Source organism: Coenobita brevimanus, chromosome 24 (assembly GCF_032717465.1).
Source record: "Coenobita brevimanus isolate Jiangsu-jjx chromosome 24, ASM3271746v2, whole genome shotgun sequence".
In the NCBI taxonomy this organism is placed as follows: domain Eukaryota; kingdom Metazoa; phylum Arthropoda; class Malacostraca; order Decapoda; family Coenobitidae; genus Coenobita; species Coenobita brevimanus.
The window spans coordinates 5,348,975-5,365,607 of NC_136977.1; the positions used below are offsets into that span (position 1 = coordinate 5,348,975).

The window sequence follows — 16,633 nt, forward strand, 5'->3', positions numbered from 1 at the left end:
ATAGGCCGTCATAGAGAGATGTTACTGTAATAAGGTGCATAAAGTGTTCAGTGCAGTATTTGAAAAGTGTTTAAAATTAAGTTGTACCAATAAAGTACTTTCTAAATGCTAAAAAATTAGAAAAAGGGTCTGCATTAATATTAATATTCAAGACACCAATACTCACATGACAAGCGGTTTGTATGTTCGTGCATTGGTTGGTGGTGGGCTGGCGGCGTAACTTTTGTCCCCCTGTGCTCTGCTTCAGTCAACCCACATCATTTCCTGGAAGTCCTTGATAAAACTGCTCGAGGGTGACCAGTGATAAGTGAAAAATACAAAGTGAACATCTTTAGTTTGTAAGATCGTAAAAAATAACGTGTATAAAGTGCACAGTACAGTATTTGAAAAGTATTTAGAATTAAGTACACCACACTGCATGCAAGGTACAAGCTACACCTCCAGTTCCCGTCCATGATTCAGCTCCTGCCAGTGAAGACAATAAGGAGGATGATTCACTGTTCTTTGACAATGACCCTGAAGATAATAGGTAATGATTTTGAAGGATTTTCTCTGAAGGATCCTTCACCAGGTGCTGAATGATGATAAACACCCGGCAAGGTGGGGGGGGGGGTAGAGTAGAGTGAACCAAGTGAGTGGTTACATGAGCCTTTCTTAAATTTTACTGTGTTATGCAATAAATTATTTATAGTGGCATTTGAGAAAAGAGGCAAGTGGGATATTGCCACGAGTTAGAAGGAACTTGTGGAGTGAAGCAGGATGGTGGACATGATGCTTTTCATGTATGAAAATGTCTTCTTTTGTGTGTTACATATTGCCTTTATCAAGTCTAAATTTTGCTAAAATTATACTGTGTTATGCATTAAATTTTTTATAGTGGCATTTGAGAAAAGTTAAGAGGCAAATTGGATATTGCCCCGAGTTAGAAGGAACTGGTGGGGTGAAGCAGGGTTGTGATCATAATACTTTTCATGTATGAAAATAACTTAGCAGGGGGAAGTCCATATATTGCTTTTATCGGAGCTTTGCTCTTTTCAGAATGACTTGGGCCTCAATTAGCCCGTTCTAGTGAGATTTTACTCATCATATGCTGTATTAAGTTCTTTAATTATTCTTTAATTAAAAGTTAATATTTATAAGAATACAAATATTGTACTGTAAGTGTGAAAAATGTAGTTACATTTTCTGTGTGTTGTTGCTGTATAACAACAAATACTACAGTACATTCAATCCTTCCTGACCTCCTGTCCTTAGCTGTTGCACTAGTGTGACCTGCCACTGCAACCACCCTCAGTGGCTCCAGAGAGGTAGTGTAGTCAGGCTTCAGACCCACTCTTTCACCTAACCTTGCTCACCCATACCATCATCACTTCCATTTGTAAGCAGATGTCTGGTATAGAGAAATTGAATTGCATGATTATGCCTCATTGCAGCCATCTCAGCAGGATTTTGTAAATATACAAATTACTTCTTAGATATAGTACTAGCATGGATTATACCAGTAGTTTGTAACAGTCATTATTAATTAAGCTTTCTAATTCAGTACTGCATAGTTCTAAACATTAAATTTTTTTTCTATAGCTTTCGTTTTACAGGATGACTTTTAATCATTAATTAACAAAATACCTCACAGTTAGAAAACTTTTATTACTCGTTACAAATTTGAGTGAAAAGTGGAGGGACTAAGAAAATGTTCTGGAAAGAGGTGAAGAGAGTAAGTCAGGGTGGAAGTGAAGTTAGCAGGGGAGTGAAAGATAAAAATGGTAGATTACTAATGGAGAAGGGAGAAAAAGTGAGCAGATGGAGAGAACACTTTAAGGAATGTTGAACATAGAGGATGGAAGTAATGCGAGTATAAGTGGCTGGGGAATGGCTGGGAGAAGGAGGGAGGTGAGAAGACAGGAAGAAATCAGTAGGATAGAAGTTGTGGAAGCATTGAAGAAAGTTAAATTGGGGAAAGCCCCAGGAATTGCTGGAGTGTGTGGTGAAATGCTGAAGCATGGGGGAGAGATAGCAGTAGAATGGATGTGGAAGATGTGCAGATTGGCCTGGGAGGAAGGTAGAGTCCCGGAGGATTGGAAGTCAGGTATAATTATTCCCTTGTACAAAGGAAAAGGGGAAAAAGAAGTGTGTGGTAATCATAGGGGCATTTGTCTTCTTAGTATAATAGGAAAAGTGTATGGTAGGATACTTATTGACAGAGTTAGAGAAAGAACAGAGAAATTAGTTGGAGAAGAACAGGGAGGCTTTAGGAAGGGAAGAGGTTGTGTAGATCAGATATTCATTCTTAGATCTTTAGTGGAAAAGTTTCTAGAGAAGGGAAAGAAGTTGTATGCGGCTTTCATGGATTTGGAGAAAGCATATGACAGGGTGGATAGACAAGGATTGTGGAAAGTATTAAGAATATATGGAGTAGATGGAAAGTTGTTGAATGCTGTGAAGAGTATGTATGATGGTGCTAAGGCTGCAGTGCATGTGGATGGTGAACTAAGTGAATTTTTCTCTTTGGAGGTTGGGTTGAAACAGGGATGTGTCATGTCTCCATGGTTGTTCAGTCTGTACTTGGGTGGGGTAATAAAAGAGGTACAAGGTAGGGTAGTGGATGTTGGAGTGGCCCTGGTGAGAGAAGGTAGTGTGTGGAAACTCCCTGTACTGTTGTTTGCAGATGATACTGTGTTGTTGAGTGAAGACAAAGGGGAGCTGCAAGGCTTGGTGGATGAGTTTGGGAGAGTGTGTAAGAAATGGAATCTAAAGGTGAATGTAGGGAAGAGTAAAGTGATGGTCTTTGAGAGAGGTGAAGTCAGTGAATGTACAGTGAGGTTGGATGGAGAGGAATTGGAAAATGTGAGTACGTTTAAGTACTTGGGTAGTGTGATGAGTAAGGATGGAGGTTTGGAGGGTGAAGTGCTTGAAAGGGTACAGCAGGGATGAAAGGTTGCAGGTTCCTTGCAAGCAGTGATATGGAACAAGGAAGTGAGCATGGAAGTGAAAAAGTTACTACATAACTATTTTGATACCAGCTCTAACGTATGGAAGTGAAGCTTGGACATTGTTGGGAGGACACAAGTCAAGAGTGAGATTAGTGGAAATGAGTTATTTAAGAGGAGCCTGTGGAGTCACATGGAGAGACAGGCTGACAAATGAGGATACAGAGGAGTGTTGTGGTGTGGATGTGGATGTGATAGGAAGCGTTAGGAGGAATACACTGAGGTGGTTTGGCCATGTGGAGAGGATGGAGGATGAAAGACTGACGATGAGATTGTATGTGAGTGAGGTGGTGGGGGGGGGAGGGATGGGGAAGCCAAGGACGAGATGGAGGGATGGAGTGGAGAGGTATATGAGAGAGGGGGGGTGTGAGTTGGGAGCAGGACAGTGAAATGGCAGGGGACAAGGCGACGTGGAGGCAATTTGTTTGTGGCCAGTCCGAACGTGATTGAGGCATCTGGCAATAGATAGATAGATAGATTATATGGAGACATGCATAAACTACCGTACAATACCACTGAAGTTTCTCTTCAAAGCTTCATGCTCTCTGCAACAGAACATACAAGGATATGCAGTATTTCTTATTTTGAATACCTGTTTGCCATATTCAGTGTTTCTGGGTGTGACAGTACTTCTCTTTTACATTTATTTAAAAAAAAAAAAAAATAAAGCAGTAGTAGGGTAATACTTTTTCTTTTGCATTCACTGTAGTTTTTTTCTTTTAACTATTTTAGCATTTAAGAAGAAAGCTTAAATCAGTAATATTCTGGTTATGCAGCACTTTTTTGGAGTGAATGGCATTTTATCAGTATAATTCCGGTTATCCAGCACCTTTTTTGAGAGAGTGGTGCCTGTAATATTTAGAGAGAGAGAGAGAGAGAGAGAGAGATTTTGGTTATTTGGTACTAACACTTGGACACCTAAAAACTATATACTGTAATGAAAGCATGTTTAATTATTTTTCTTGCTGTAATACTTTTAAACAAAATCAGTGGAATTAACCCGAGACGTCCCGTCAACGTATGGATACGTTGCAACATTTTGGATTTGCCAGTCCTGTCGACGTACTGGTACGTTTTGCAATTGCAAGTTGCATAATTTCCACAGTTTTCAAAATTCGTCCTTGATTTTTGGTACGTAGCGTCGCACGACCTTCCCCTACCTGCCACCAGGCGAGGACACTCGGCGACCCCGCACGACCCGCGCTCACCTGCAGCTCGGTCACTCACCTGTTAGCAACGGTCCCGCTCAGACATGGCGCATAGAGGTCTCTCGGAGGAGGAAATTCAAGCTGCCCTGGATGCCTTTACTGGCGACAGTGATTCACCACTCGATGACGAGGAGATGGACAAAGGTTATGTCCAACCAGAGGATGTGGAAAGCAGCATCAGTGATGAGAAAGTCCCATCCCCCAGGAAGCGGCGCTACGTGACTTATCGTGCTGCAGGAGAGGGTCAGGCTGCTCAAAAACAACATGCAAGATCCTCTAGCCAGCCCCTATGTGACGTGGAGCCCAATTTTGGGGACGAGGACATAGCCGTGGGACGTGCTGCCACGTGGTACGGCCATGAGGTTATTACTCATCGCGGCCCAGAGTGCACACCACATCATTCTAACAGGTATGGGCCTAGTGTTTTGTTTGGGGATGGCGGAAGTGGCGTTGAGGGAGTGGGGAGTGAAAGGGAAAGTGTTGGGAGGAGTGTGAAAAGTGAGAGTGACGGGAGTGTCACATGGTGGTGTGAGGCGGTGGGGCTTATCACTTAGGGCAGTGAAGGTGGATGGTGAGTCACGTGGTGGTGTGAGGCGGTGGGGCTTATCACTTGGGGCAGTGAGGGTTGGTGGTGAGTCACGTGGTGTGGTGATGGAGCAGGGAGGTGAGGAGAAGCCACTCCCCAGCACGTCTTATGCTCCCCAGTATTCCCGGGCTTCCTCCCCACAGCCCCCTGATGTTCCCCAAGGCCGTAAGGGTAAGGGAAAGGGGAAGGGTAAAGGCAGAGGGAAGAGGAGTGCGAGTCGGGAAGCCCTACGCACTCCTCCCCAACCTCCCCCACCATCATCTCCTCCCCACCCTGATGAAGGCGAGGATGGGCACGATCGGGACGAGGAATTTGTGTCTTGGAATTGGGAGAATGGGAGTGATTTTACTCCCCTCATTCACCCATTCACTGAGCAGGGGCATGCTGGATGCATTGCTCCCGGTATTCACCCAAATTCAACCAGGCTGGATTTTTTCCACCTTTTCTTCAGTGAGGCTTTTGTGGAGGAAATAGTGGATCAAACAAACTGGTTCGCTAACAGCCAGCGGCGTGAGAGTGAAAGACAGGGCACAAGGAGCAGGCATTCAGTCCTCTATGATTACCCAGTCTCCCTTGCAGAAATGTATTTGTTTTTGGCCTTGGTACTTTTGATGGGTATTGTACGAAAGAACCGAATTCCTGCATACTGGACAAGGGACCCTATTATGCTTACACCAATATTTGGCCAAGTAATGAGCCGTAATCGGTTGCAGCAAATTCTAAGCCGCCTCCATTTCTATGATGTAGCTGATCCTGCAAATGCTAATGACACAGATAAGATGAGGCGAATTAGATTGGTTTTTGATCACCTAAGGCAGACATTCCGTTCCTCATTTTATCCCTATAGAGACCTCGTCATAGACGAGAGTCTTGTGTTGTGGAGAGGCAATATTTCATTTCGGCAGTACATACCCAGCAAAAGGCACCGTTTTGGGTTCAACATCTTTGTTATGTGTGACTGCAGGACTGGGTATGTGCAAGACATAGTCTTGTACACCGGTGCACAGACAGACATAATAGAAGATCGGAGTATTGGTCTGTCGGGAGCAGTGGTAAAGACAATGATAGAAGACTGTCTTCATCGTGGTCACGTCCTTTACCTTGACAATTGGTACACTAGCCCTCTTCTCGCTCGATATCTACACAGGCATGACACGGGGATATGTGGGACCGTCAAGGTGAACCGGCGTCACATGGTCAAGGTGGGGCGGAAACTTGACAGGAATGAAGTTGTCTTCTTCCAGGCAAACAATATCCTTGCATCTGTGTGGAACCACATTAGAGAAGTCCGCCTCTTGTCCACGGTTCACCGCCCCTTGATGCACCGTACTGAGTCGGTAGATTATCGGAGCGAGAACAGGCGCCATGTATGGAAACCTGAGTGTGTGCTTGATTATAATATCAACATGCGCCTGGTGGACCAGTAAGACTCCATGATATCCACTGTCGAGTGTGCCAGGACCACGATGAAGTGGTACAAAAAACTATTCTTTCACCTGCTTGGCATTACTGCCCTGAATTGCCACCAACTTCACGCCATGACAACAGGAGTTCAGGAAACCTTTGAAGGGTTTGTGAGGGAGCTGCCACAATTGTTGCAAGATACGCGGTTGAAAGGCCCCAACACCGCACCCGCACAGCCCCAGGTGCCCACCCTCCCCTGAGATTAACCCCCGCCATTCCCCCACTCCCATACCTCCCCAAGCAAATAGACCTAGGTCCCAGCGCAGGTGTCACGTGTGTAGCAATTCCCGCTTGAGACTCACCACTCAGAGAAAGGACACCCGCTTTGAGTGTGTTCAGTGTGACGTGGGTCTGTTTATTCACCCATGTTTCAGTGAGTTTCAGACGCTCCTGCACTTCTGATAAGGTGTGAATGCGATAGGATGCTGATACTCTGAAATAAATGCGACAAACAGACGCTCAGTGTAATTATAAGGCCCGTAGATCTGTAAATAGTAGTATGGAAGTGAATACGGGTGTAATATAAGTGGAAAATTATTATGTAAGTATGAATATTATCAAAGTGGAAACATACCCTGCGAGGGTATTTTGATGCGATATTCAGACGCTCAGTGGAATAAACAAGGCCCGTAAATATGTAAATAGGAGTCTACAAGTGAACACGGGTGTAATATAAGTGGAATATTAGTATGTAAATGTATGAGTAATTTCTAAGTGGAAACATACCTTGCGAGGGTATTTTGATGCGATATTCAGACGCTCAGTGGAATAAATAAGGCCCGTAAATATGTAAATAGGAGTCTACAAGTGAACACGGGTGTAATATAAGTGGAATATTAGTATGTAAGTGTATGAGTATTATGTTGGTCGAAATATTCATTGCGAGGGTATTTTCATGCGATATTCTGACGCTCACTAGAATAAATAATGTCAGTAAATATGTATAGTGCAGAATAGGGTGTAAATGGGTGTAATATAAGTGGTAAAGTATATTGTGATTGAAGAAATAAAGTAAAAGTGGAAACACGAGTGTTAGAGAGTGTGGTTGCTACGAAATTATGCGCTAGCATTTCGCTAAATGCCCTCGTAATGAATATAAATAATTGAAAACGTTTATAGTGGTGGAGGAAAGGTTCAGTGTAAAGAAGAAAATATTATGAAAGTGTTAAAACAATGTTGTATGTTGATATACGAGTCGTAGCGAGTGCGCTGAGTATGCATATGTGCGCTATACTTTTGCTGCATGTCATCGTAATGGATGAAAACAGCTGAAAACATTTACATACAGTACAAAATGGTAAAATGGCAGTGAAACAGTAGTATACAAGTAGAAAAAATGATATGGTGACTGAAACAAGAAACTTAGCACATAGCGTATTACCAATCGGACCAAACTTGCTATGCTTGCGCGAAGGTACAATGCTTATTTTTCATATATATGTCATTGAAATTCATTATATTGTTATTCTTATTGTTTATTAGTTCAAATTCAATAAATGTAGATGTGTTGTTTGTTGTTTCTCCCAAAATTACCTACTATAGAAAACGTGAGCGCCTCACACCTCTATGATAGAATACGATACCTGGCGCGGGGGACCTCACGTGTTCTGACCGGTTGCGGACCACGGTAAGCACTTTCTTTGTGATTTTCCTTTGTTTCTCAACATAACCGGAAGTTTTAGCCAAAAAAAAAAAAAAAAAAAAAAGTGGTCGGGACTGGGGGGTGTCATAGGTGCGAAAGTGGTCGGGACGTGACGGGTTAAAGAAATAAACATATTTTTATGATATAAAGTAAAAGTGTAAATTGAAAACTAGATGCAGTGCTTTGCTGCAAAACTTGGGAAATCATAATAATCAGGCATCTACCTATCACTTGGTTTCTGCTCATCTGTGTTGAAATTATAGATGTTGTTACACTGTATTATGAATTCCAAGCAGATTAGTAGTTTTATGATTGATTTTATGAATCTTTGAGCACCAAGTTACCTTGTAGAGAATTTGCTTTTTATTTATTTATTTTTTCCAGAAATTCCCTTCCTCATGCTTGCAATATCAGTCTATTTATCTGTCTATCTATCTATTGCCAGATGCCCTAATCCCATAAGGGGTGGCCACAAACAAATCGCCTTCATGTCACCCTGTCCCCTGCCATTTCACCACCCCTCTCACAGCTCACACCCCCCTCTCTCATATACTTCTCCACTCCATCCCTCCATCTCATCCTTGGCCTCCCCCTCCCTCTTCCCCCCTCCACCTCACTCGCATACACTTTCCTCGTCAGTCTCTCACTCTTCATCCTCTCCATATGGCCAAACCACCTGAATGTGTTTCTCTTAATGCTTCCTATCACATCCACATCCACACCACAATGCTCCTTCACATCCTCATTTGTCAGTCTGTCTTGCCATGTGACTCCACATGCTCCTCTCAGATAACTCCTTTCCACTGCTCTCACTCTTTGACTTCTGTTCCTCCAACAAGGTCCAAGCTTCACTTCCATACATTAGAGTTAGTATCACAATACTGTCATGTAGTAACTTTTTCACTTCCATGCTCACTTCTCAGTTTATCACTGCTTTCAAGGAACCAGCAACTTTTCTTCCTTGTTGTACCCTTTCAAGCACTTCACCCTTCAAACTTCCATCCTTACTCATCACACTACCCAAGTACTTAACCATACTCACATTTTCCATTTCCTCCTCATCCAACCTCACTGTACATTCACTGATTTCACTTCTTTCGAAGAGAGATTCCATTTCTTACACTCTCTCCAAAACTTATCCACAAAACCTTGCAGCTCCCCTTCATCTTCACTTAACAACACAGTATCATCTGCAAACAACAGTAAAGGGAGTTTCCAAACACTGCCCTCTCTCATTAGGGCAACTCCAACATCCACTGCCCTACCTTGTATCTCTTTTATAACCCCATCCAAATACAGATTGAACATCCATGGAACATGACACATCCCTGTTTCAATCCAACCTTCAAGTAGAAATATTCACCCAGTTCTCTATTCACATGCACTGCAGCCTTAGCACCCTCATACATACTCTTAACAGCTGTCAACAACTTCCCATCTGCTCCATATATGCTTAATACTTTCCACAATCCTTGTCTATCCACCCTGTCATATGCTTTCTCCAAATCCATGGAGGCTGCATACAACTTCCTTCCCTTCTCAAGAAACTTTTCATCAGTCAGTTGGACATTTTCAGCATAAAACACAAAAATATTGCTTGACTCATGTCCGTCATCTTTCAAGCATGATGGGAGTGACTTTTTTCAACCCTTGTTTTATATTTTTATATTAAGAAAAACTCTCATTATAGACCATATGATTTGATGGTACAGTTTGTAGAAGAATCTGCATTGAAAGCAGCACATAACAGTGGTCAATTTTGTGTTATTGGGTGGGTGTCAGATTTTTTTGCTGGTTGCAAGAGTATCGGTAAGCCAGTTGCTTGAGTTTCAGATAACTGGCACTGTACCATATTTGACTTCTTCATTACATAATGCATGGCTTCATAAGTACAGTGTTTTACCTCTTTAATTTATAATTATTCTTGTAATGTATATGTCACTGGTGGTGGTCTCTGTTATATGACTACTTTACTAATTATTATGAGATACAGTAGATGCACAGTAACTACTGTATAATGACAATGTCAGTGTTGTAATTATAGTATTGATTCATTTAATAGAAGTTCATTATTATCAGTTATGCAGCTTGAATATTTTTTACTAGGAATCTTGGCCTCGGCAGGAGCAAGAGAGTTTACTAAGGGATATCCAAGAGGAAAGGAAGAGGGAGGTTGAGGGAGTTGAGGAGGAGGTGGAGCAGATAGCAATGACCAGCAACAAGTCCCTTGCACCGGGTAAGTTGTTAACTGTTACAGTACAATTTACTCTTATGATGATGTGGTAGTTTTATTGTCCTTCATTGAGATGAACTGCTCTGAACTACTGTGCTGTATTTGTGTATAAGAAGATTGCAGAAGTGTATGTATATATATATATATATATATATATAGATATATATATATATCCATCCATCCATCCATCATCCAGTCCTACATTGCCCCATGAGGAGCGTAGGAGCCTGGGGCTAGGCAGTTGGTCCCAACATTTGAGATGAGAGTGACCAGCCTCACTCATCCCTGAGTGGCATTACATGAGCAATCAACCTCAGCCACCCCATGGATATAAACCTTCACCGGCATAATCCGATTGGGGCACCATAATTACCCGCTAAACCACCAGGCGCCAAAATGTGGTTATTTGGTTACCACCCAGCATAGTAAATGGTTTCCTGGTGAACAGGAAACCATTTGGCTTGCCAGTCAGTGTCGAGTCACCCACAGGCAGAACGAACAGGAAACAATGAAGGAAGGAAAGACAGAAGAGGGAGTGCAAAGTCACACATAGGCAGAAGGACGAGGAAAGAATGAAGGAAAGAAAGACAGAAGAGGATGGAAGGAAAAAAGAATGGAGGAAAGGAAAGGGCAGACACCTGAGAGCAACACTACATCAAGTGAGTGGATGGTGAGTGCCCCATCTACCACACATATATATGTATGTCTCTCTCTCTCTCTCTCTCTCTCTCTCTCTCTCTCTCTCTATGTATTTTATATATATATATATATATATATATATATATATATATATATATATATATGTCTCTACCAGACAGCCTAAGCCACTGGGTAGAGATACATTGGCTTGTATCGTCCCTGCTTCGGTAGGGATAGGCCGGTCCTGCAGTGGACCTCAACAGCTGATGATGATGATGATATATATATATATATATATATACAGTATATATACAGGTATATATGTATATGTAAGTAATCCCTCCAAGATCCAACGTAATATAACCCAAGCAACGTCCGGGACTTGGTCTTGCCCGGGACTTGGGGAAAATGCCCCTGGACAGGTACTTACAGACCCCAACCCAACCTAACTTTGAAAGCCACTTAAATAACTCCCTACCAGACATGCACAGCACCATTTTAAGACCCTAGTCACACAAGTAAGGGACAGAAACCATAAAATTAATGAAAAGGAACCAGAGAATGAAAACTGGAAGTGAGTAAGGAAGGGTACTTACGACACGTTCGTGGCTGTTGCGAAGATTAACCTGCCTCCTCTATGGCAGTGACAGTGGTGAAGGTGCACTTGAAGCATGTAAAGTAATCCAGTGTTGCACTGCACTTAATCCTTTGCACTGTAAATTATAATTGTTTAACAGTGCACATTCTGTTCTTACTTGCGCCATGCCAGTTGCAACATGCCAGTGTTGCACTCAGCACTTAACCCTTAAACCGCAGGCTTGTTTTGCTTTGACTTGCGGCTCCCGTGGGCATATTTGCACTCTGACAGACTCTCTAAAAATATTTGCCAAAAATCAGTTATTAGTCCTAGAATATTAAAATCACATATACTTATGGCACATACCTTCAGCTTTCTCCTTGGGTGTTTGTTGAGCCTTCGTCGAGTACCGTAGGACTTGTGGAGGCCTCTGAAGTTGGGTAACGAAGTCTCCGCTTTAGCTTCCCGAAACTCGTAATATGATTACCACAGCCTGATATTATCACTCGAAACACTATTCTATGATTCTCAAATAGTTTGGAATCCATACTCCAAAAAAAAAAAAAAAACCACTGTAAAAGCAATGAAAATTACGAGGGCGTATGACCATCCCACTTCCGATTGTTCGCCGCTAGTGTTGTCTATTATTCATAAAAACACTCACAGTTTATATTTCTGTTACTATATAACACATATATATCTACAGTCTTTATCCATAAGTTTCCTTCAGTAATAGTAGTTTATTGTCACTGTAGGGATCCAATTTCTTTCAGTAAAATACGTAGCATTCACTTTCTCTTCCTGTATACTAGCATTGAGAGTGAATGTCACTTTCACCTTCACTCTCATAACTCACAGTATTCGTACATGCTACAGTGAAACTTTCACTTTCATTACTCCTAGTATATATACTCGTATTCTTATAATACTACTCATATACATTTCTGTTTACGTTCTCTATTTTATTTAAATTATTTACATTTCTATTTTATTTACACTGTGTTATGCACTGTCACTTGAAGTAACTTATAAAACTATTTTCCACCGTTCACTTATATTACATTCATTTTGCTTCCACTTGCTGTTTACACATTATTTACAATTCCATTTGCACTGTTTTACTCAATAAAAAGATCGTAGTCACTCTCTGTCAATTGTCAGCCCTTTACCTCTTTCCACACGAGGTTTAGTAGGGGGTAAAGGTCACAGGGCCCTTTGCATGGGGCTAGAAAGCGGCGGAAGTTAGCAGGAGCTAATCAGACATACTCCCACCTTCAAAGACGACAGTGAACTGATAGTAGTGGCCTCCTGCTGCCTGGCTAGGGTGAGTGCAATACTACCAACTTCAGCCCTGTAAGACCTGCTAATATATAGCAATGAAATGATTGGCAGGAAATCAAGACAATACATAATACATTAGGTAGTTCCAGGTGAATGTAAATATCACTTAGGCTTCTCCCTTCCCTCCTTATATGTACAGTATATTTATTACGAAAATAGATTATACGGCATATTTCAAGGGGAAATAAACAGCGAAAATTAGCGAACGAGTGCACGTGAGGTGTTGTCAGGTGATAATTAGCCAATTCCAGGTGTATGGCACTATCACTTACCTTATTTCTTTTTTGTATATATTATTTGGTATAAGAATAGGGCATAGGGCCTATTTCAATGGATGAAATCAGTGGAAAATTCCAGGGAAGATTTACTTAGCGTAGAATACAGTGTGGTGGCCTGCAATAATTAGGTAGTTCCAGGTGAATGTAAATATCACTTAGGCTTCTCCCTTCCTTTCTTATATATATTTTTATTATGAAAATAGATTATACGGCATATTTCAAGGGGAAATAAATAGCGAAAATTAGCTAACGAGTGCATGTGAGGTGTTGTCAGGTGATAATTAGCCAATTCTAGGTGTATGGCACTCTCACTTACCTTATTTCTTTCTTGTATATATGGTATAAGAATAGGGCATAGGGCTTATTTCAATGGATGAAATCAGTGAAAAATTCCAGGGAAGATTTACTTAGCATGGCACGGCCGGGCAGGCGAGAGGATAGGGTAATGGAGGGGACGTAGGGAGGGGAGTCAAGAACGGGGAGAAATGGTTAAATTGTCAACAATGGTTGGGAGTACAGATGAGATTAGGAGTGCTGACTAGTGTTGGACATTAGCAGTACTGATAGATGATACAAGCCACCACTTGAAAGCCCGGGCGAATTCAAAATAACACAGAATCACAAAAGTGTCGCCCCGCGGTATGATCCCTTGCTCCCAAGCGTCACGAAAGTGACGCCCCGCGGTTAAGGGGTTAATCCTTTGCACTCTAAATTCTAATTTCATAACATTGCACAACACTGTAAATTCCCATGTCATCTGGTGGCAAGGTATTGCAGTTTATTCACTGTTTATTCACAAAAGCGAGCACGTGGGCAGCCGTGGCGACAAGCGTCCAGTCACGATGGTAGGTAGGCGGGAAATGGGGAGGATGCAGGAATGCTGTAGCGGACATTGCTGGAACTATGCGTCAAAACACAGCTGTTCATCACCGCACAGCAGATTTAGAGTACAAATAAACACATGTCCCCCCCCTCCCAAAGGCCAAAATGTCCAGGAATTGGGGTGTCCGGGTCTTGGGCGTCCGGTTCTTAAAGGGATTACATATGTATATATATATATATATATATATATATATATATATATATACATACATATATATATTATATATATATATATATATATATATATATATATATATATATATATATATATTTTTTCCCGAACACCAGAAAACCGTTTACTATGCAGGGTGGTATCCATATAACCAAATTTTGGCGCCTGGTATCCATATAACCAAATTTTGGCACATGGTGGTTCAGTGGGTAATTATTACACTCCAGTCGGATTGAGCCGGTGAAGGTTTATATCCAAGGGGTTGTTGGGGTTGATTGCTCATGTAATGCCACTCAGGAATGAGCGAGGCTGGTCACTCTCATCTTAAATGTCAGGACCAACTGCCTAGCCCAGGGCTCCTACGCTCCTCATGGGGCAATGTAGGATTGGATGATGGATGGATGGATATCTATCTATCTATCTATCTAGATCTATCTATCTATCTATCTAGATCTATCTATCTATATATATATACTGTATATATATATATATATATATATATATATATATATATATATACATATGTCTATCTATCTATCTATCTGTTGCCAGATGCCTTAATCCCTTACGGGGTGGCCACAAACAAATCGCCTCCACATCGCCCTGTCCCCTGCTATTTCACTGCCCTGCTCTCAACTCACACCCCCCCCTCTCTCATATACCTCTCCACTCCATCCCTTCACCTCATCCTCGGTCTCCCCCTCCCTCTCCCCCCCCTCCACCTTACTCACATACACTTTCCTTGTCAGTCTCTCACCCTCCATCCTCTCCACATGTCCAAACCACCTCAGTGTGTTCCTCCTAACTCTTCCTATCACATCCACATCCACATCCACACCACAACACTTCTCTATACCTTCATTTGTCAGCCTGTTTTTCCATGTGACTCCACAGGCTCCTCGTAAATAACTCATTTCTACTGCTCTCACTCTTTACCTCTGTCCTTCCAACAACACCGAAGCTTCACTTCCATAAGTTAGAGTTGGTATCACAATACTATCATCTAGTAACTTTATGACTTCCTTGCTCACATTCCTGTTCCTTATCACTGCTTTCAAGGAACCAGCAACCTTTCTTCCTTGTTGTACACTTTCAAGCACTTCACCCTCCAAACTTCCATCCTTACTCATCACACACCTCAAGTACTTAAACATACTCACATTTTCCATTTCCTCACCATCCAACCTCCCTGTACATTCACTGACTTCACCTCTCTCAAAGACCATCACTTTACTCTTCCCTACATTCACCTTTAGATTCTGTTTCTTACACACTCTCCCAAACCCATCCACCAAGCTTTGCAGCTCCCCTTCTTCATTTAACAACACAGTATCGTCTGCAAACAACAGTACAGGGAGTTTCCAAACACTACCCTCTCTCACTAGGGCCACTCCAACATCCACTGCCCTACCTTACATCTCTTTTATTACCCCACCCAAGTACAGACTGAACAACCATGGAGATATGACACATCCCTGTTTCAACCCAACCTTCAACGAGAAAAATTCACTCAGTTCACCATCCGCAAGCACTGCAGCCTTAGCACCATCATACATACTCTTCACAGCATTCAACAACTTCACATCTACTTCTTATATTCTTAATACTTTCCACAGTCCTTGTCTATCCACCCTGTCATATGCTTTCTCCAAATCCGTGAAGGCCACATACAACTTCTTTCCCTTCTCTAGAAACTTTTCCACTAAAGATCTAAGAATGGATATCTGATCTACACAACCTCTTCCCTTCCTAAAACCTCCTTGTTCTTCTCCAACTAATTCCTCTGTTATTTCCCTAACTGTCAATAATTATCCTACCATACACTTTTCCTATTACACTAAGAAGACAAATGCCCCTAAGATTACCACACACCTCTTTTTCCCTTTTTCCATTGTACAAGGGAATAATTATACCTGACTCCCAATCCTCCGGGACTCTTCCTTCCTCCCAGGCCAATCTGCACATCTTCCACATCCATTCTACTACTGTCTCTCCCCCATGCTTCAGCATTTCACCACACACTCCATCAATTCCTGGGGCATTGCCCAATTTAACTTTCTTCATTGCTTCCACAACTTCTATCCTACTGATTTCTTCCTGTCTTCTCACCTCCCTCCTCCTCCCAGCCATTCCACAGCCACTTATACTTGCATTACTTCCATTCTCTATGTTCAACAATTTCTTAAAGTGTTCTTTCCATCTGCTCACTTTTTCTCCCTTCTCCACTAGTAATCTTCCATTTTTATCTTTCACTCCCCTACTAACTTCACTGCTACCCTGTCTTACTCACATCACCTCTTTCTGGAACATTTTCTTACAGTCCCTCCACTTTACACTAAAATTCCTTCCAAATTCCTCATCCACTCTCTTCTTACTCTCTCACTAATCTTTTCACCTCTCTCTTCCTTTCTACATATAACTCTCTCTTCCGCCTCTCAACTTCTTCCACGCCCCTATTTCTCATCCATTCAATGTATGCTTTCTTCTTTTGTGCCACAGCCTCTCTCACTTCTTCATTCCACCATGCTGTTCCTTGCACCCCCATTCGACTTCTCTTCACCCCTCGCACCACATCACATGCTGCACATATTTCATCTGTGAATATCGTGCACACACCTTCCACG

General features: G+C 42.0%; 1 protein-coding gene across 3 annotated transcripts in view; it reads left to right on the plus strand.

Moving 5' to 3' along the window:
* The window catches only part of LOC145393474 (apicoplast pyruvate carrier 1-like), a 101,480-nt gene that overhangs the window by 52,430 nt on the left and 32,417 nt on the right, over window positions 1-16,633 (plus strand). For all 3 annotated transcript variants that reach the window (XM_080267582.1, XM_080267580.1, XM_080267581.1), the window contains exon 7: window positions 9,994-10,123. In XM_080267582.1, the coding sequence (XP_080123708.1) occupies window positions 9,994-10,123 (130 nt within the window). The remainder of the gene's footprint in view (window positions 1-9,993; window positions 10,124-16,633) is intronic.